Raw genomic sequence first — 23,231 nt, 5'->3', positions numbered from 1 at the left:
ATATTAATTCTTTCTGAATTAGTTATACCTTTTAAAAGACTGCAATTTTCAACAAGTGTGTCTTATGCAAGTGTTACCATAAATCACAAAGGCGGCCGATCATTTTTGTGTGATACATTTGGAAAATCAATGTTTTAGTCGTGAAAAAACAAAAAATCATTATTTATACATCCACATCTACAGGTATGATTGAAAAATTGTATAACCCTTGGCATTAAAATAAATTGAGCTATTGCAAATAAATTAGCAGTGTATAATTTTAATATACAATTTTATTGACCATATTTTAATATTTGTTAAAAGGATAAAAAGTGTTAACTGTGGGAATTGAGAATAATCATTTTATTTGAAACGGTTCTACATTTCTCATCACTCATATATTTGTGTAAATAGTAATTCGAAAAACAATAATTATTATTTTTAACTGAACGGTAAATATTAGTATAAGATATTGAAAAAACGTAGATGTGGGTACAGGACGACGGCTGATTTTTTAACACTTCAATGGCAAAGTGGCTATAAGTAAGTAGCTTAAAGTGTTAAAAAATCGTCAAAAAAACAGAAAAATATTTGAATTATTTTATTTCTAGATCTTATTCGCTTAATTTATCATTGAAAATATTTAATTAGAAAGAATGTGGTCAAGTTCAAAGTGCTGTCATATATGGACAGATTTGATACTACGGCGAGAGCAGCAAAGACTTTGAGGCGGCCGTACTCTCAAACTATCAATTTTACAAAAAAAAACGGTTTTCTGAAGAATTATAGGAAATTTTATCTAGTTTAATTCGTACATAGATACTTTTATTGTAGAATCAGCCAGAAAGGAGATATTTTAAAAAAGCTGTTGTTTGACGCCATTTTTCCAATATGGTGGTAACTTGCCGTTCAAATTTGAGGTGGTAAAGTTGATTTTCGTAAAGAGCACCTCGAAATCTATAAGATTACCAATTTTCAGAATTCCCGGAGTACTGTACCGGCAAAACGACCAAATGACTGGACTATGTAGCATGCGGCCATATTGCACGTCAGCTCATCGGGATGTGATGTTATGTAATTTAACTCCAAACATTCTATCTCTTTTCGACAGTAAATAGCAACACCTCCGTACATATGTTAACTACGACAGTGTTTATTTTATTGTCATGTTTATTTTGTTGTCATGGACGACCTTTGTTAATGCCTCCATTTTATTGGATATATATTGAATATTCAAGAACATCATATTGATCCAGTTTGACAATTTTTCTTTGCTTTTTCTCACAGATGGAATAAAAAACGGTCTACATAGACTCCTTTTCAATTCACTCTCCGCAATGCAGACCTTGAAAGAGGCATATGTTTCCGGATGTGTTGAAGCCATTTTCTCACATTCAATACTTTTTGAAGTTTTTTCATTTAAATAATTTTTTTTAAATTATTATTTTTTAAAGTTTCCGTCGACGTTTCCGGTGCCAGGCGAAACACATGCAGGTGGGCCTTCCTCACTACTCCCGCGAGTATAGTGCTCACATTTGTTCCTTCGATGGCTTTGTTTTTTCGCTTTTGGGGCTTCTTTTTCTGGACCAAAGTTCAATTTCCATCGTCATTTGCTTTGATTGATTGTTCAGCTTGAGTCGATTTAATAGGTAGTTCCGTGTTGACAACCACAAACCGCAAACTAATTTCTTCAAAGCGAATTGAAACCTTATTAGCATTGCCTCTGTTTTTATGGTAGAATTATGTTTAGATTTCTTGGATGCTGCTTTCTCAGTATTACTATCAATACTGGGTGCAGCTGACAAAACCTTTTTTCTTTTCATTTGGCTTTAATAATTGCAGCATCTTAATTTTTTCTTCAACCTGCTGAATTATGTATTCCTTGTCCTTTATTCGATAATTGTTTGATTTAAGTTGTTTATAGTATCTATATGTTTGTCACTTGGCACTTCACTGCTCACATCACAGCACTGTATCAAATTTCCATCAATGAATTTGAAACCTATTCTTGTTGCACAACTCACATAGTAAATTTTGCCACAGTTCTTACAAATAATCACACTTGCAGAAGGTTTTGTATCACAGCAGTTGTAGGATTTTTTGGAATCCAAATCCGGAATTGTGTCAGAGACAAAACGACACTTCAAAAAACACGTCCGCACGGTTCTTATATATATATATATTAGTGAATATATAACATAACCTAAAAATGACATTTTTGATAGTAGATTTTTCTCATAAAATAATATTTGCGTTGGACCTAATAAGAACCTAATTGTTTGCTAGTGCTTTTGACAAAGAATTAGTGATATGGATTCATATACCCATATAAACTAAAAAGATTAACACTTACCCTATTTGGCATAAGTATTAATAGTTGTCCTTTTCTCGCTACACCGGCCTCAACCTTGCCCATAACTACAGTACCCATGTCTTTATACTTGTCTACAACAGGCATTATAAATGGTCCATCCACTTTGCGATTAAAAGAAGGCATGTCATCAATAAATGGAATAAAAGCTACCCCTCTACAACAACAAAACATGTATAATGGTTTACACAGTATTTATTATTAGTATATTTACCTGTACCAAGGACAAACAGACTCTTCTATTTGTTCCTTCAATCCTTGTCCTGTTTGTCCTGAACATGGCATGAATGTTAAGTCTTTTGCAGGATTGAAACCCAATTTTTTTAAATATGGAAGGATTTTATCCTTGCATTCATTATACCTAATGAAAAATATATATATATATAAACATTAATGTACAGACAGACATCGAAATCAAAATCACAAAATAAATAGTAAGATAATTTTTGTAATATTCTTACTTTGTCAGATAATTAAATATATTATGTAAATAAAGATTGGTTATTTATTTAATATATTGTATAAGTATTTGTTTTGTTGATTATGTCAATGTCGACGAGTGTTATGTATAAGGTAAGGTTTAGGGTTGTTGTAAAGAATATTGAATAGTTGAAAATTGTAACAAGCACAACATGCTATGTAGTTACTGCGCAGTGATTTAGATAGAAAATCTAACTTTTCAAAATTCAAAAATATACAAAGTTTTAAAATTCAAAATTTTTAAAGCTCACTTATATACTTAAATAATTTTAACTTTGCAATTCTGTTAATATAATATTCAGAAATATAAGATAAGCTTCCCTAATGCATGTAAAAAAGTGAAGTAAGGCTCTTCATTCTAGGTGAAGAGCTTGATTAGGTATTGTATGTTTACTTTTCTTGTAAATATAACACGTCGTCGTCTAATTTATATTTTATACATAAAATGTGAATAATCAATGCTACAGTATTTATAACAATATATTTGAAAACATTTAAAATAATTGTTGTTTGATTGTTTTTATTCCTTGATTATGGCACGGAAGGTTCCAGCTTCCACAACTAGTTTCAAATTAATTTACAACTAGCTGTAAGTGGAATTCTGTTTTAAGGCAATTAGGGCATCGTGCCTTAAGGCAAATTGCTGGAACTTCCCGTACCAAAAATTATTATTTTTTTAAAAACTTTATTAACATTTTTGAAAAAAAATTACTTCGAAAAAATAAGATTTTTGAGAAACTATAAATTTGACAAAAAATTACTTTTTTTTGAAAAAAAAAAATTAAAAAAAAAATTTTTTTTTTAAATCTTTTTTTTGAAAAAAAAATGTTTTCTTTATTTTGACAAATGTTGGAAGATCTGAACTTTTTTTCAAAGCAATCGTACTGCTTTAACTGCATAGAAACAAAATATAAAGCGCGTAAGCGCCGCGTCGCTGTCTAACGGGTAAACATTGGTACGGAACCCATAGGAATGTAAACAAAATTTATACTTATTGTTAAAATCTCTATAAAATATCTGATAATTTGATGTGCATATGTCTAATGATCATTTTTGACCGCCAAATGGCTTTTTTTTTTTACTTTTATCATTAGATCTCCGAAACCGCTAGACCTGCCTTCATGAAAATTTGATCAATTCTTTATCTTGTCAATACAAGTAAAATGTTTTTTGAATTATTAAAATCGGACGCTCCGTTCTCTTAAAAACTGAGGTACCGTTTTTGGCACTTTTTGCCCCATATCTTCGGAACGGCTATACCTACCTCCGCCAAAAACTAATCAGCACGTCTCCTTATCAATACGGATCGAATGTTTTTTAAATTATTCAAATTTCTTCATCCGTGTTCCCGAAATCGTCGACGAAAATTTGTATCCGTACACACATACATACTACGCACACACACACACACACACACACACACACACACATACATCCATTTTTTCTAAGGTATGCCAAAATATTCAGAAACCTCTGAAACGTAAAGATATATAAAAATTTTCATTTTCGATTTTTTTGCGATTACTATAACTTACCCTACGGGAAGTTAATAATAGATGACCAAACACTTCTGCTTTACTAAAGCATATAAAACATTAGAACGCTGAATCAGTAGAATATTTCATATTAAGGCTATTGCAAAAACATCCCAATGTGAGTGAATAGTCGTCCTAATCAAATTTGATGAAACTCAATGAGGGGTTGCATTGATTAATTTAGCAAGATGGTTGGCTGAGCCGTTTCTTAAAATTAGCAGAAAAAAGTAAAAAAAATTGTGCGCGTTTTGGACAAAAACTCTGAACCAATTTTGAAAATTCCAAAATTTTTAATCTAATTAGTCAATTGTAGTTTTCATTTTTAGTTAGTGAAAGAAATTTTTTTTCGAAATAAACGATTTAAATTTTGTCTAATTAGTTATTGATTAAGTCGGTAGTATCCAACCATTTTTATTCAAATTCACTTTATATATATTCACGTTATATGTCTGGAGAACCAACAATTTTTGCCGAAGAGTATGTTTATTTTAACTTGTGTAATTTTTGTCTATTACAATTTGTGTAAATATTTGATTAGAAATAAATCTCATTTACTCATACATAAAATTCATTACTCATACATATCGGTTTCAACTGTACAGCGACGTCTATGAAATTACGGTTTTAAAGGAAGCGTCGCCTCTAAAAAAAACCATTACTATTGCAAACAAAACGAAGTGAAATGATTGAATTGGGCTAAAAAACATAATTGGACAATTGAACGATGGTCTATCTAAAGTCTTGTTCATGGACGAATCAAAATTTGGAATTTTCAACGAACGACGGCGAAACGACATCGTCGTTTGGTTGGCGAATGCATGATAAAATAATGTGTGATACCCACAGTCAAACATGGTGGAAGTTCAGTGTTAGTCTGGCGATGATTTGCTGGGGGCATTGTTGATGACATTGTGAAAATTGAAGGTATAATGGACGAAAAAGTCTACCACAACATCCTTCAACGGCACGCATTTCCGTGTGGGAAAAGAATTGTGGGTCGCGGATTCGTTTTCCAGCAAGATAATGATCCTAAGCACAATTCTAAATTCCTTCTCAGTCAAAGAAAAGCAGAAAGAAATCAAATATATTGAATGGCCTCCTCAGCGCCGGATGAGTTGCTGCTGGACGAGTTGGAAAGAGAAGTGAGAAAATTGCAACCAACTAATACGAAACAGCTTTGAACGTTCCTACTGAATCGCTGCTGTTATACGAGCAAAAGGCGGAGTTTTTCCATATCTGCACGTTTCAGATGTTTCTGAAGATTTTGGCATTGAAACAGCAGTCATATGCTACTTATGGAGATTACTGCTAATTAGTTTTTAGAAAAGGTCGGTCTAGCCAGAAAAAGAAAATTACGGATTCCAGAGAACAGGGCAACCGATTTGAATGATTAAATAAGCATTCAATTTGTAATAATGAGGACCAAAAAGTGTAAAAAATGAAAGTTTGTGAGAAAACAAAGCATCCGATTCGAATGATTTGAAAAACATTTTGCTGGTAAAGTAACAATTAGATTTTGGGAAAGAAAAATAATATTTTTTTTATTTCAAATATTCAAAAAAAAACTTTTGAATTTAAAAAATCATTTTATTTTTGAATATCAAAAATGACTCATTTTCAAATGAAAAATTTTAACTTTGCAATCCAGTTTATATAATTCTTAACTAGTGGGGCGCATGGCATCGTGCCTTAAGGCAAATTGCTGGAACTTCCTGCACCAAAAATTATTTTTTTAAAAAGATTAACATTTTTGATAAAAAAAGAGTTTTGAGAAACTATGAATTTTTGAAAAAAAAATTTTTTTTGGAAAAGACTTTTTGAAAAAAATGTTTTAATTATTTTTCAATATTTTGGAAGTTCTGAACTTTTTTTTAAAGCAATCGTACTGCTTTAACTGCATGAGATATTATACATAAAATCACTTGACAAGTATTACAGATTTTGCTTTTAATATTTTACAAAAATAGTTACGATTAAAATATGGATGATCTGCTCAATTTGTATGAGCTTCTCAATTCAATTCAATTCTTTTATAGATACTGTCTGTAAGTCAGATTTTCTATATTAAAATTGAAATGTTACTTATAGGAAGGTTGTAAGTTACATTGAAATCAATTAATTATGCATATTTTGCATACCTGTTCTCATCCCAATTGACTGTAGGATCATCCATTTTATTAACAAGTACAACAAGGTGTTTAACACCAGCAGTTTTAGCTAACATAGCATGTTCTCTTGTTTGCCCACCTCTATCAAAACCAGTCTCAAATTCTCCTTTACGAGCAGATATCACCTGATAAAATAATTATGTAAAGTCCAGAAAAAATATAGATCTTACAAAAACAATAGTAAAATACATACAAGAACAGCTAAGTCTGCTTGGGCTGCACCTCCTATCATATTGGGCACAAAGCTTTTGTGACCAGGAGCATCCAAAATAGTAAAGTGTTTTTTTTCTGTTTCAAAATATGCTCTCCCAACTTCCACAGTTTTTCCCTTGTCACGTTCTATAGTAACAATAAACTGATTAAACATGTTGAGTATAAAATGAATGAATATTTTCATTTAGATTGTGTGCTTACTGAATGTTTTCAGCTTTTAAAGTATGAAGCATATAGTTCGACTTGTATGCCATTCCCGACTTTTGCATAATTTAATTGGAATAATAATAAATAGAATATAACAAAAAATAACCCTCACAGAGTTTAAACCTACAATAATGAGCATGATGGTGTCAGTTACCCTTGAGCTATTCAGTTATAACAAAATCGTGTGAAATATTTCAAACTTATATTGATTTTTAAATTCAAACCTTTTTCAATAGCCGGCAATAATTAAGATTATTGCCGGTTTGTTTTGACTATCAACTACACCACCACATAAAGTTTTTTCATTATTTCAGATACGTAAACCTTTGTTAGCACAATGTAACCAATCCATTTTTTTTCAAAGTATTTCCCAGCATTAAACAAATGTTTTGTTTTTGCTATGGTCATGAATCATATGGTATTAGTTTTAAATTGATTTTAAAGTATTTAGTAATGTTTAACGATCTTGATAATTTGTATAAATAATTTAGGTGTAAGAGGCAAGTTGCAAGCAGTTTCCGACATCTGGAATATTCTAATCAATAAATTAAAATTAAGGTGCTATTAAAATTGTGACTATAAAAGTTTGAAAATTTCATGAACTATTCCTAACTTTAATGAATTTTTATATTATAATTAGTTTTCATAGGCGTATATTATTTCAAAAGAATTACTTACAAATAGACCATAAACTGTATCATAAAAAAATCTTTTACAAAAATCGCAAAAAAATCCCAACAACTAAAAATGAAGAAACGGCCTGAACGATTTCTACCAAACAATAACATGTTCACAAGATTCAAAAAAGTCGGCTGTATTGGGTGTAAGACATATGTTATTATTATTAAAGTCTAATCTCTCTGGCTTCCTGACCCTTTTTTACGTAAAAAACTGAAGAATTTTAATTAAATGATCTATCTTTATTAGTTAATTTAATTTATATTAAATGATCTATCTTAATATTAGTTTCTCTTTGTATAATTCAGCAGTTTTTTGCAAATATATTTTACTAAATTTTTCGGCTCATCGCCAATCCATATGAAAGCTTACAGAACCATTTACGCAAAGTCAAATTTCTACATATATATTACCTTCCTGATTTGTATCCAAGGCCCATGACAAATACCAGGACTCTCGAGATTTTTCTCGGGCTTCTCGCTCATATTTTTCTAATGTTCTCTTATCAACCATTCCTGTCAAAGACATAATTTGTCCACCAATGGTAGACTTTCCAGCATCTACAAATGGTTGAATTAAAATTGTTAGTTAACACATCAAAATTTGAATAATGATAGCTCCAATAATCCTTACCAACATGCCCAATAAAAACAACATTTATATGCTCTTTCTTGCTTTTTGTATCTTCTACTTTCAAAGTTTTTTTTTTTGGAATTTTAGCTATCTCATCTCCATCCTCACATTCCTGAAAAGAATATGCAAACACATACAATTGACACAAATACATATACATAAATATTTTTAAATACAGGTAACCCCCGCATAACACTGTAGATATGTTCCAAAGAATTAGTGTGTTATGCGAATCCGTGTTATATGGAACAAGAAACTAGTACAAAAAGAGGGGGTGTGTTCCAAGAATTAAAAAAAACACGCTACATGTCATGATTTTATAATAAGAATTGTCATATTTATCCTTTTTTTTTTAAGAAGTAATATATATTACTTTATGATTTTTTCGTCATAATTAACAAATAAGTGCTACCCAACATGATCCTTTATTTTTTGCAAGATATCTTCACCTCCTTAGCAGTTTTCTGTACTACCTCCAGTTCCATGCATTATTTTTTGCAAAAAAATATTTGCGATTACTTGCTTTTAGCGAAAAGCTTATTATATATTTACCACATACAAAATTATCTTTATTAAAATTATGTGCTTATTTTATTTAAAGGATCTTTGTTTAAGTCTAATTGATAAATTGTTCAGTTAACCCTAGAATTTTCTTTTATAGATTATAGATCTACTTATTTGATATTTATCGAATAATAAATATCAAATAAGTTATCTTTTGCATTAGTTTCATCACATTGATAGACCCAAGCAATAGCAATTAGGAGCGGTATTGATCTCAATTTTACTCAGATAAAACGGAGTGTATGTATGGTTAAATTGGCCTACATATCGTCAAAAAAAAAGGATCGATATTCAGTAAACTAGTCATACCATGGTCTGATAGATATTGCTTATTATATTATGCCGTAGAATTTACCTGTGATCTGTTTTGAAACCTGTTTAATAAACAATAATTTTTTGTCTTTATAGGATAACCCATCCTCTGCAGAGATGCCAGTATCAATTAGTGTTAGAACGAAATATCGAGTATTGAGTAAATATCGATACTTTGCGGTCGATAGTGAGTACTTTTGGTATCGATTTTTTAGCTCGATATATTTGCCAATATCGATCTTTTACGTCGATAGTACTCAAAAAGAATCGACAGCGTAATCTATGAACACCACTTATCGACCAACTATGAAAACCAACCATTTTGCCGAATGCAATGCAATAATCTCTCTAGGTGGTCATAATTGTTCAGAGAAGTGGCAAAAAATGATCCCGAAGGGTCATTAGTCTCAGAATTTATTGCTCAAAAACCCAAAATGGATATGACCACACTAATAAATAAAGATGTTTATTTATTACTCTTTTGTAAAATGAAACGCCTTTTTAAAGTACCAAAATGTTTTATAAAAACATATTCAACAATCGAAGTATGATTATTTCGAATAATAATATTCATCAATTTCAATATATTAGTATTTTGCGTAATAAAGAATCGAAATATAATTATTTCAAATAATAATATTCATCAATTTCAATATATTAGTATTTTGCGTAAAAAAGAATCGAAATATAATTATTTCAAATAATAATATTCATCAATTTTAATATATTAGTATTTTGCGTAAAAAAGAATTGAAATATAATTATTTCAAATAATAATATTCATCAATTTCAATATATTAGTATTTTGCGTAAAAAAGAATCGAAATATAATTATTTCAAATAATGTATTAATACTCATCGATTTCAATGCGTTATTATTTTTCTTTCTAAAAGTATGTGAATTGTAAGTTGAAGTAAAGTACTTGTAAATTAAAAATTAAATAAACAATTTAAAAAAGAACAGAAGAGCAATATTTTCTTTGTGGTACGTGAATCTTAAAATGTCTCGTTTTCAGTTTGTGCACATTATGAACATATTTTAGGAATCGGATTTCAACTGACCTTTTCTGAATGAATGACAATAAAACTTAAGAATACTTTCTTTAGTATTTAGTGGGCAAAAAACTTTTAGAAAATAATAAATTAATTTGGTTCTTGTGGCAATTGTTTGCACTGAAAAATATTAAAAATATGATTGTGCTTAAAAATACTTAAAAAGTATTGCTTTTTGAATATAGTATCAGACTATTATATTGTTTTAATCAAGAATAATCAACTATTATAACTTGTCTTTTTTTTGAAAAATTATAGAATTTGAAATTAGTATTGAAAAATTACTGTTAAAATTTTACAATATTGAAAATGATTCTGATTTAACACATCAGATTACAAGCAATAGAATTTATTCTAATATTGTGATATAATATTTAATGAGTTTTAGATCTTTCTTGCACTTATGTTTGATTTTTATGAAAAGTACTCAAAATTCGATATTGAGTACTATCGATACTTTCGCCACGATATTTTTTTGGCATCGATATTTTGATTAGATACTTTTCAAAGTACTCAATATCGATCTTTTGCCTCGATACTTCTAACACTAGTATCAATTGCATTTTTGGCGCCACTATCTGCTGCCTCGTTACCGGCTAGGCTATCCCTACATGGCATTTCACCCGCATAAAATTTATTTCACAATTTTTTACTATTATCTTATATATAATTGAGAGAGTCTAATATAATCAGTGTCGGGTTATTTTCCAGCGATAACATGCCTTCTAGCGCCAATCTGCTATCACTGATTATGGCAGACTGGTTCAGGACATTTGTATCAATGAATTTTATGCATTTGTTTATGGCATACACTTCCGCTGTGTTTACTGATGCATCCTTGTCTAATTTATATATCATACTAGCAAGCCCGACGAACTCCGTTTCGCCACCAGATGGTTTCGTGAGAAAGATGAAGAATTTTTTTGTTTGTTTTATATTTGAAAAGGAAAAATTTGATTTTATTACACAACAGTAATGAATTGATTTCGATTACAAAAATGAAGTGTTTTTTAGTGAAACTTCTCTAAGTAAATGAAAGTGAATCCACAAATTATCCATTTCATTGAAGTGCTCTTTGGTAAACCGCATTTTTTGTTTTTTGGTCTGACATTAAAACAAACAAAGCAGATAATTTTCCAACTCGTGAACAGGCAACGTGTAACTGCCCATGTGAAAAACAATGATTTTCTAAATAATCTATTTGAAATTTATCCCGCAAACACTAAGCGATTGGCCATGCGACTTATTATTGCGAACGCAAGGTGAACTGGAAATTGCAATCGTTTGAAGTCAAACGGAAGACCAGTCGGAATCATTGGTATGTTACCAAATCGCCAGCAATTTTTGATTGAATGGTGAAATTCAGTGCGTGTACATCATTATTCTTTGCACCAAGAATTGCTCGTAGACTTAACCAAGCATAATTCTTATAATTCTCACTAATGTCATTACTCGAATTTTCAATTACGGTGCGTGAAGTCCCAGCAATTTGCATTAAGGCACGATGCCATGTATCATAATATTTGAGTGACGCGACAGATGGCGCACGAATTAATTTAATGTCACATTTTAGAAATAAATATATGAAACTTAGTACATATAAAAATCATTGTGCGCTCTATCTAAATGTTTATACAAAGAGCTAATACTATTAGAGAATCATTTTTTATTGATTTGGAAGCTTTTGCGCCCGTGGGAGCAAAGAAATTCGAAAATGTTCTTGTTAAGGACCACCCTAATATATATATTGTAGAGTTTCGAACAAGAATCCAAAAGTAATAAAAAACAAGAAAAGTTTTTTAAAAAACTTTTTCTTTATTTATTTATTTATTTACTGTCGACGTTTCGGAACTAGGTACGTTCCATCTTCAGGACATCTGTCAAGAAACATGATCTTGATGAGATTTAAGCAAACAATATGTTTAAAAAAAGAAAATGGATTTTTCTTAAATAATAAATTATTGCACAAAATAATAATGTACACAACTATGATAATATGATCAAAATGAAAATAATAAAATAAATGAGTGGATTATCTAACAGGATATTAAAAATGATAAAATTTTTTTTGAAAGTTATGGAAATTTTAAGAAAAGGTTAATGACAAAATTGAATTAATTACCTGTATGTTTGAATATACGTTAGCACTTTTTCACTAAACAAGATTTTAACAAAAAATGAATTTATGAGTTACTTTTCCGCCTAATAGGTAAATTTTGTAAATCAAAATTACTATAAGTTTTGTCTTTTTTAAAATTATTATTTGAAAACCCAAACAATATTATTCTCTCGATGTTATGAGATCGGCTATTGGAAACGAACTAACTAAATCTGAGTCATACGCAACACGTGTAAACCCTTGAGAACTACTGTGAGATTGTATGTGTGTGTTTTTATATGTTAGGATGTGAATACTTAAATTATTGATCTTAAATGGAAGTCGATATTAATTGTTTGTCAAAAAATGTAAAAAATTTAACACTATTCCTACCGGGACCGGTCAAATGACCGTTTTTGGTTTTTCGATTAGTATTTTTCATATCAAACGTAATTGAATCGTCATCAAACTTTATGACTTTTCCTAAAATGTGAGTATGATACATTTTTCAATGCTAATTTGTTTTTTCAATTTTTATTTTTGGAAAAAAAATTGTATACTGTCTTACCTACCGCGACCGGTCATTTGACCGGTAGTACGAAAGGTGATGTTCGGACGGCATTTTCTGTAGTAATTGTTAAGAATATGATCGAACTTACAAGAAAATGTAAATTCAGAAGAATTTAGAGTGGTAAAAGCTGCCTTCTGCAAATTTATATGCATTTTTTTCAATTCTGTATGCACGATGCGCATATGAGGCAAGGAGTATAAATATTGCACTTCTACGGTGTACAAAGTGGGTTTTCTGATTTTTGCTCAATGTCTATGTGTAGACAGATTTTTACGAAGGAATCCAAACAACAAATTGATAGGTTTTGTTTTGAACCCAAAGGTTGGTTCAACTACATTGACAGCAATCAAAATTGTTGTAAAAAGACCACGTATTACTATCGACAAACAAATATTTTCAATAAAGGTAAGGTGTAAATTTATTCAACACATGTTCAATAATATTCAGGAAAACGTAGTATACAATTTTAGTAACTGCTCAATATACGAAGTAAATATAATTATGCGCAGCAAATCGCACAAATGGGGTGTAAAATTTGGATATATACGTATTGACTACGTTTTGAGTATACGTAGAAAACTAAGAATTTCTTTGAAGATTTATAACCAATGAATCAGTATTATCAAAATCGCTAGTAAGATGTAAAAAATTTAAAAGTTTTCACCATCCTACTTATAGCTAAACTGTTAGTAAAAAAAAACTGTGATAGTAGGTACAATTGAAGCAATATAACAGCTACAAGTACTGGTATAACTAAAAATCAAGGACTTCACTCAAATAATATTTACAATTTTGGAAGCTAAAAAAGAAGGTTCTAATTTTCGCTTACATACACATATGTTGAAAAAATTACACTAATACGAGAGTCAATTCAATTGGTATTAGCATCGTGTTTGGTGTAGATGTCATTCATAAAACAGTCATAAATCATTCAGTAAAATATGACTTTTAGAGAGAATTTATCAAGGTTTTACATTATTTTGTATTTATTCACGATAAATTCATTGTTTTCACATAAAGAAATTATGGGAAGACGATGTACTAGGCAGGAACTTTCTATTCCAATTAACTTGCCGAATAGTTCCAACAAGAATTCAGAAAACAATCAACTAAGTACAAGTACAAAACAGATTCCCTAAAAGAAAATATTCCAGATAATGTTTTAGAAATATGATAAGGCGAACAAAATCAGCCAAAAACGTAAAAAATGAAGGTGCGAAAATACACTCTAAGAAAAAAATCGTAAAAAATTGGATAAAACAGAATAAAATGTAGATTTCGCATTCTAAAATAAAAGAAATATTTTGTATTTGTATTTATAAACTCTTAAACTAGCATTAACTCTTCATTCAATACTGAAAAATATAGATTTTGTATGACCGGTCATTTGACCGGTCGCGGTAGGAATAGTAAACATGAAATGTCGGTAGGAATAGTGTTAAATATGAATCATGTAATAGATTGTGATCTGATCTAATGTTGACACTATTAGAAACATTCATAAGAATAAGGCAACTTTCCGCAAATAATCTCCTAAACATGCAACTTTCATGATATAAGATCTTTGGAGTAAAATTAAACGATTAAACGAATTAAACGAACGTTTTCAATAGAGTGCTGTACTAGGGTACTTTTGAATTTTTTTGTTTATGGTGGACCACACTTAGTTCATGTTTTCTCATTCTTTTGAGTACATATTGCGAGGTTTGTCCAATATATTGGAAAGCACAATCAGTACAAGAATTAAAAAAACAGAATATACTACGTTAGTATTGAAATTGGATGAGGTAGGGGATTTAATGTTCGTAAAAAAAATTTCTAATGATCATTTTTGACTGCCAAATGGCATTTTTTTTTACTTTTTTCATTAGATCTCCGAAACCGCTAGACCTGCCTTCATGAAAACTTGATCAGTTGTTCATCTTATTAATACAAGTAAAATGTTTTTTGAATTATTTAAATCGGACGCTCAGTTCTCTTAAAAACTGAGTTACCGTTTTTGGCACTTTTTGCCCCATTACTTCGGAACGGCTAGACCTGCCTTCTCCAAAAACTAATCACCACGTTTCCTTATCAATACGAGCGAATGTTTTTTGAATTATTCAAATCGCTTTATCAGTGTTCCCGAAATCGTCGACGAAAATTTCTATCCGCACACACATACATACACGCACGCACGCACACACACACACACACACACATCCATTTTTTTCTAAGGTATGCCAAAATGTTCAGAAGGTTTTCAAACGTAAAGATATATGAATATTTTCATTTTCGATTTTTTTGCGATTACTATAACTTGCCCTACGGAAAGTTAAAAAATTTAAGCTGATTTGTATGAAACTTTTGGCGATATATATCATGGTCTTATAGAACTTACTAAGATATTATGGCCTTACGACAAATAGTTTAATATTAAAAATTCATCAAAGTTTGAAAAAATGAGTATTCGACAAATAGTTTGATGTTTGTTAAAATTAAAATTGGATGATTTACTTGGTATAATGATAAAGTACTTGGTCCTAATGAACATACTACACCATTGAAGTCCCGCGGAAACTGGTTCAATTATAATTTTTTTTTAAATTTTGCTTTTAAAAAATACTCCAAGTTAACGTGTTCGTTCGTGATCAATTATGTGTAATAGATCCACTCGGAATACTTTTAATCACTCATAAATTAATTTATTTTTCATTGATTAAGCCAATTATTTACACATATCGGGAAGTTCATGCAACTTGCCTCAAGGCAAAATACCAATACCAACTAGTTGAATACTGTCATAACAGACAGAAGAATCTGATGATGGAATGTACTCAGTTCCGAAACGTAGTAATTAAACATTTACAAAAAAACTTATTTATTGGATTAATTGTTCGGAGAAGAAACCCTTATCAATTTATTAAAATATCCAGGTGATATCGATTTATTAAATTTTGAATTCATCATTTATTGAATGTAATTCCAAAATAATATTTAGGTTTCATTAAATTTCGATTCATATAGGTGTATCACCAATAAAAGGAAAGCAAACCTCATCTTCCTCTTGATCTGGAGTGAGAATAGTATCTTCAGCTTCAGCTTCCCATGAATCGGCAGTTGGTGTTCCTGCACCACCAGAACCAGTAGGTGTAATTAATGCTGGACTATAAGATTCACTGACCGTTTCTAAGGATGGTGGGACTGGAGGAGGCTCTTCAATACGTGGGCATGCTTCCGTCTCGGAGGTGCCACCTATATAAGCACTCAATTAATATGCATCCAAGAAATTTATTACAACGGCGTAATATTTCAATTACCAACAACAAAAGTACATGAAAGAGTTATTTTGCAAAAATGCCCAAGATTGGAAACCAAATTCAATAGTTTTAGTTTTTAATTTTATTTTTAGTTTCCACTGAATGAAGATTATAGCCGAAACGTATGGATGTAAAATAAATTGAAAGAAATTTGTTTATGCCTGATTAGTAGACTTAATACATATGTCAATATTAATTCAAAATCATATATTATATATATACATTTATGCTTCAATATATATATATATATATATATATATATATATTGATGAGTTATTTAGAATCGGGCAGTAACACCAAGTAGAGAAAAAAAACTAAAGTAGTTTTTAAATTTATCCATACGTTTCGGTCTTCATCGAGACCGTCATTCAGTGGAAAAAGAATTAATTATACAAAAATACACTACACTATTACACTGTGATAACCAGGCTATTAATAATTGGAACATTTAAACTAATTAATTTTTTAGACAATTTTTGCTTACATTCTAGTGTGTACAAATTGACTAACGTCTAAAAACTGAATTCAGTATTCAGTAAATTGACTAACGTCTAAAAACTGAATTCAGTATTCAGCTTTTAGACGTTAGTCAATTTGTACACACTAGAATGTAAGCAAAAATTGTCTAAAAAATTAATTAGTTTAAATGTTCCAATTATTAATAGCCTGGTTATCACAGTGTAATAGTGTAGTGTATTTTTGTATAATTAATTCTTTTTCCACTGAATGACGGTCTCGATGAAGACCGAAACGTATGGATAAATAAAGTATTTAAAAACTACTTTAGTTTTTTTTTCTCTACTTGGTGTTACTGCCCGATTCTAAATAACTCATCAAAATATATATCAACACCAAACTCACATATTTCAATATATATATATATATATATATATATATATATATATATATATATATATATGTAAATTTGCTGTTGATATATTTTTAGTATAAAAAATAAATAACTAATTCGGAATGTAAACATATGTTGCCTATAAATGAAAGGAACAGCTAACACAAATTACAACAAATTACATTGATAATTTACCCACTGCAACATTGATTTTTGAATTATGATGTGCTATGCTTAGTGAATTGAGTGAGATTTTAAAAACTCTAAATAAATTCCAACATTTTTTGCTAGAATTGCTCCTTGTACATCCTTGTAATAGGCCTGCAAATTAGTAATTATGCGAGAATCGATCGATAATTTGGTGCATCTAGTTTTATCGGAGGTAACCATTTCGTCGTCAATATCTAAGAATTGTTGCAGCGGGTCGAACGGATATATTTAAGATTTTCTGTAAGCTCAGAAAAATCTTGATCGAAATTTAATGAAAAACGTTCATAAAAAGAACAATAAATGATTGATGGAACGTTGTCATATATAGATCCATATATTCTTCTTTTACCTATGCCATTATTGTCCTATAAAAATATGACTTAGCTACTAAAATGACTATTATGAAATAGGAGTGTGAAAATTTAGAGTTGCATGTAGTTTTCAATTCCACATTAAAAAAAAACTAGTGGTGTATGGCATCGTGCCTTGAGGCAAATTGCTGAAACTTCCCGTACCGTATTAAAATATCCCGTACTTCCTGTATTAAAATATTGAAAAACTGAATTATTTTCGATATTAAAGAAAATTGAAAATTAAAAAAAAAAATTGAAAAAAATAATCGTTTCGTCAGCACAAGCAGTTTTTTGAATCATTCAAATCTCAAATTAAAATTGTAATTTGCACAATTAGCGGATGCTCATTAACTTCCTGTTAGGTAAGTTATTGTAATCGTCCAAAAATCGAAATTGAAAATTTTTACATTTCTTTACATTTTGAAGGTTTCTTAACATTTTGGCATACGTCAGAAAAAAATGGATGTTTGTGTGTGTATGTATGTATGAATACAATTTTTCGTCCTCGTTTTCGGGCTCGGATCAACCGATTTGAATGGTTCAAAAAACATTCGATTCCTCTTGATAGGAGGATGTGCTGATTAGTTTTTGGCAAAAGCAGGTCTAGCGGTTTCGGATATACAGAGCAAAACGTGCAAAATGTGCTTTTGGGGTAAAAAAATTGTTTCATTTTTTTTTTAATTCTGACTTAAGTTCTATTATACTTTAAACAAATAATTTCAACTTCGCAATTCAGTTTATATAATTCTTATAAATATTAGACAATATTACAATATTTATATTAATCGATTTGAAAACATTTAATATTTCTCGAACATTTCGTTACGGTACGGGAAGTTCCAGCAATTTGCCTTAATGCACGATGCCATACACCACTAGTTTTCTGCTCTCTTTGCTCCGTAACTCCAAAACAGCTAGACCGACCTTGGCCAAAAACTAATCCACACCTCTCCGAGGAATCCAATGTTTTTTGAACCATTGAAATGTGTTGATTCTTGCGCCCAAAAACGTGGACAAAAATTGTATTCATACATGCATACACACACAAATGTTCAGAAACCTTCAAAACGTTAACATATGCAAAAAAATTTAAATTCGATTTTTGGACGATCACATTAAGTTACCTACCTAATACGAAAAGTTTATAAAATAAAGAATAACTAGTTGTGCATGGCATCGTGCCTTAAGGCAAATTGCTGGAACTTTCCGTACCGTAACGAAATGTTCGAGGAATATTAAATGTTTTCAAATAAATTATTATAAATTAATACTGTAACATTGTCTAATATTTATAAGAATTTATTTATTTAGAGTACATAAGTGAGCTTTAGAATTTTAGCAAGAATTAAAATTAAAATCTGAATTATTTTCGGTATACAAATTTTTTTTTTTTTTTTAAATATTTTTCTCCAAAAGTAATTGTTTCGTCAATACAAGCAGAAAGTTTTTTGAATCATTCAAATCGGATGCTTAGTTCTATCAAAAACTGCCATTTTTTGCACAATTAGCTCTGTATCTCCAATACGGCTGGACCTGCCTTTGCCAATAACTAAACACACCTTCTACCAATCATTACAAATTGAATGTTTTTTGAATCATTCAAATCAGATACTCCGTCGTTCTCTCAAAACGTCGATTCATATTTTCTGCACTCTTTGATCCGTATCTCCGTAACAGCTGGACCTGCCATTACCAAAAACTTATCAGCACGTCTCCTTTTCAATACTAATCGAATGTTTTTTAAATTATTCAAATCAGTTGATTCGTGTTCCCGAAATCGGTGACGAAAATTTATATCCGCACGCACACACACACACACACGCACACAACCATTTTTTCTAAGGTATGGCTAATGTTAGGAAGGTTTTGAAACGTAAAGATATATAAAAATTATCATTTTCGATATTTTTGCGATTACTATAACTTACTCTACGGGAAGTTAATAAATTGTTTTTTAATAATTAATTATTAATTAAGCTTTTTCATAAAGGCAAACAATTGATCTAAAATTATGTCAAAAACATTCATTGACTGAGCGCGGAAATAATGTTATTACAACAAAATTGAAACAAGAAAACCAAAAATATAAAATTTAAAAAAGTATATATTTATATAATTACAAGTGTATGATATAAATATTGATTGAAAATGACATCAAATAATAGTTGAACAAAACTAATTTACTTGATAACTTTAATTAGAAATTTGCCGTTGCATTTTCTTTGGTGGAGCAAAATATTGAGAAACATTTAAAAACTGAAATCTGGAAATTTTCTGAATTAAATAATTATTTTCCGGCAACTTTCCTTTTGTGGATTTGTTTAATTGTTTGCACACGTACGTATTCCAAAAAAAGACAATTTTCTTTGTGTATTTTTTATTCAAAAGCGGAAATTTCTCAGGATTGACATGAGTTACAAAATATTTCAATGTTTACTGAAAAAAATACGTTTCTTAATCTGTATTATTTTGCATACTGATCACTTCCCTATGATGTTTTCATAAGGTGTAAGGTGTACCTACATAGATGTTAAATAGAAGAAGAAAACATTTCCATGAAAACATCTGTCCTCTTAGCTTTAAACATTTAGAATCAAGATTGAAAATTGTTCACATTCTCTTTTTCTAAATTTGGGAAGTGAAACAAGATAGGTAAAAGATATTTTCCACAATTTTAATTTGCACTCAAAGCATTGAATTTTATCATACAAATTGTAAATAAAATATCTTCCTTGAAGTTCCACATTGAGATTGAGATTGTGAGTGATTTTGATAAGAAATTTAAAATTGCAAGCCATTCATTATTACCTTAGAATTATTAATACATTAGAAAGGTATACTCCTTCATATTCAAGAACAATTGTATTTGATATTTGGATCATATAACCTTTAAGCATTGCACCTCTATTGAGCTAATGTAATTTGGTATTGAAAATCATATCGCCATATTCATGCTCTAAATTGTTCAGGAATTATTTAAATTACGGTGATTTAACCCATTTTAAATTTGGAAATGCATTGTAGCTATGTTCTCATTTCTTGTCATAATAGACAAGTCATCTATTATTCTTGCAATATTGAAGCTTGTCAAACTAATATTTAAAATAATATTTATTTTATAAGGATATACAAACAATTGTTTTACCAGTATTTGACTGAGAACAAAATTAGTTTTTACTGCCGTATTCGATAAAATATATAGAAAAATTAATCTGCAGTAGAGAAATGCTTGGCAAAACGCAAAAAACATACGGCGGGCGGCAGGTTTGCTCATCAATTATGTTGCATTAGACCGATACATTAATTTCACGTAACTATAATAAATCAAATATTTAAATTAATAAAACTAGTATGTTATTAAAGGCCATGCCATACAATTTTATACAATGTAACAAATTTATATCACACTTTTCAAGTATAATCAAATTAATGTAGCTTTTTGCTCTTACGTTATAATAAAAAAAACTATAAACTTATTCTTAAATGAACAAACTAATGTTATTGCAGCTTCATAATATATTAAAAAAAATTTATCTAATATTATTAAGCCAAAATAGAAAGAACTTAATATATAGTGGTTGTGTGTTCTAGAATATAACAGTGAATACAAAACAAAAAACAAGGAATTATTTGTCCTCATAAATTGTTATGATTTTATGCAATTAAGAAAAATCGCAGTAAAAATGTCGCATATTTCCGGATGTGAAAGAACTTAATATATCAGTGGTTGAGTGCTCTAGATATATTATATATCTAACATTCAATATGAAATAAATATAAGGAACTATTTGCCATTCATACGATTTGATGCATTTAAGAAAAATCGCATATTTCCAGATGTCTTTCCAGATATGTGTTACATACATTGCGATTTTGATGGATCACCATGTGTACTTGTAATCAGAATATAAAAATATGTTAATAATAATACTGTTTGTCGTAAGTATCTCAGACAGTTAACCTAAATATAATGAATTGTTTAGCATATTTCTTGTCAAACTAGAATATTACATTTACCATTCAGTAGCATCGAGGATGAGTTATCTTCAAACTTGATTGTAATGATTTAATAGAAGTTACAACATCACTGTTTGTGAGGGCAGGACAGAAAAGAAGGCACGAACTCCATTGCATTTACGTTCAACGTGGAAAATTTCGCCGACAAATCATTGTTGGGGTCTTGCGGGCTACTTTGATCGCCAGACCCAATATCTGCTTGCATTTCCCAACATTCTGGTGCACCATTATTTGACATTTTATGTACACTAAATTATTATCACTGCTGCGCTTATGTTAATACTCATGTAATATTTTCTGTCTTCTATATTGCATTACATATCCGCGTGCGCTGTGTTATTTCGGCGAGAGTTGCAGGCGGAAGTTAGTCACACAATTTATATGCATAGGCGCTTGCACACATGATTTTTGTACAGGACGGCAAACACAAAACCATAGTTCATCATAAATTGAAAGAGTCGCAAAGAAATTTCTATGCATAAGTACATGATGATAAGTACTTGAATAACATAATTTTTTAACGTTTTCAAGAATTTAACTTTTTGCCAAAAAATGTGCTACGTTAATTTGATACTTTTTCGACTTTGAGTTCAAGAAAAAGTATGTGTGTACGTGAAAACCAATGCGGTTTGCATTGGCATTTACTCGATTTAGGTATATCCATTTGAAATTTTAAAACCCTCTGGTGCAGATAGTCATTACCATGGAGATTATTATATTGAAACTTTGATTATAGATGGCTCATAGATAAACAAGTATAAATAGATTGCTATGCCTGGCAATTTGACGTATCTTAATTGAAATGCGCAACTTTGATTATAGATGGCAGCGATGTACATTTTGTAAATTAACCCCTTGTTATTACTCTTACATTTGTGCATATAACAATACAGCCAAACACTGAAAAAAATTAATATAGAATTAAGAACGAAACATACAAAAACGAAAATATGTTTTCAAATATATCACGGACATATTTTTGAAGAATTGTAAACTATACAGAGAGAAACTGATTAATATTAACTAAAATATATTACAGAAATATTTTACAAATTAAGGAGGAAAACTTGTTAATATAATTACTTAATGACTAATAATAATATATTGAAAACTAAAAAAACTAAGAAGAGAAAAGCACAGGATCGAGTATTGACAATGGAATGACAAATTTAGGAATGACAAAGAATGCATAATTTAAAAGAATATATTGATATCAAAAGAAGAAAAAACTAAATTCCTAGGACTAAAATGCATGCATTTAAGAGATATTCTTCTTTATTATCTCTGCATTTAATAGTTATATTTTAATATCAAATCAATCAATCAACTAGTTGTGTATGGCATCGTACCTAAGGGTAACAAAATGTTTGAAAAAATATTAAATGTTTTCAATAGATTATTATAAATACTGTAACATTATCAATATTTTTAAAAGTTAAAAATTAATTATTTAAAGTTATGAGTGAGTTTTAGAACTTTAGCCAGAATTAAATAAATGACAAAAATTGAAATATTAGTTTGCCAAAAGCAATTATTTTGTCAAAAAAGCTGAGAGTTTTTTGAATCATTCAAATCGGATGCTTAGTTCTCTCAAAAACTGCTATTTTTTGCACATTTAGCTCGGTATCTCCAAAACGGCT

At 29.8% G+C, this 23,231-nt stretch overlaps 1 protein-coding gene across 1 annotated transcript; it reads right to left on the bottom strand.

The window, feature by feature from the left end:
• Positions 1 to 2,269: 2,269 nt before the first annotated feature.
• LOC113367222 (eukaryotic peptide chain release factor GTP-binding subunit ERF3B-like) lies at positions 2,270 to 21,922 on the bottom strand. Its single transcript, XM_026608849.1, has 9 exons — positions 21,676 to 21,922; positions 21,592 to 21,618; positions 15,897 to 16,096; positions 8,265 to 8,376; positions 8,045 to 8,191; positions 6,727 to 6,872; positions 6,504 to 6,658; positions 2,565 to 2,711; positions 2,270 to 2,507 (listed from the first exon to the last, which is right to left on the bottom strand). Exons 1-9 carry the CDS (start codon positions 21,827 to 21,829, stop codon positions 2,282 to 2,284), a joined length of 1,314 nt encoding a protein of 437 aa, XP_026464634.1. The 5' UTR covers positions 21,830 to 21,922; the 3' UTR covers positions 2,270 to 2,281.
• Positions 21,923 to 23,231: the final 1,309 nt, after the last annotated feature.

The sequence above is a fragment of the Ctenocephalides felis genome, unplaced genomic scaffold (genome assembly GCF_003426905.1).
Source record: "Ctenocephalides felis isolate EL2017-DRISC unplaced genomic scaffold, ASM342690v1 CF-g0.4_SCAFFOLD_01170, whole genome shotgun sequence".
Classification (NCBI taxonomy): domain Eukaryota; kingdom Metazoa; phylum Arthropoda; class Insecta; order Siphonaptera; family Pulicidae; genus Ctenocephalides; species Ctenocephalides felis.
This window is presented reverse-complemented; position numbering and strand designations above follow the sequence as displayed.

Excerpts from the sequence above, each read along its gene's own strand:
- LOC113367222 (XM_026608849.1), bottom strand. The coding sequence starts at position 21,829 with ATGTCAAATAATGGTGCACCAGAATGTTGGGAAATGCAAGCAGATATT. Across the intron at positions 21,619-21,675 it reads CGTGCCTTCTTTTCTGTCCT|ATAACTCATCCTCGATGCTA; the intron begins GCCCTCACAAAC and ends TCAAGTTTGAAG. Across the intron at positions 6,873-8,044 it reads CTTGGATACAAATCAGGAAG|AACGTGACAAGGGAAAAACT; the intron begins GTAATATATATG and ends TTGTTACTATAG.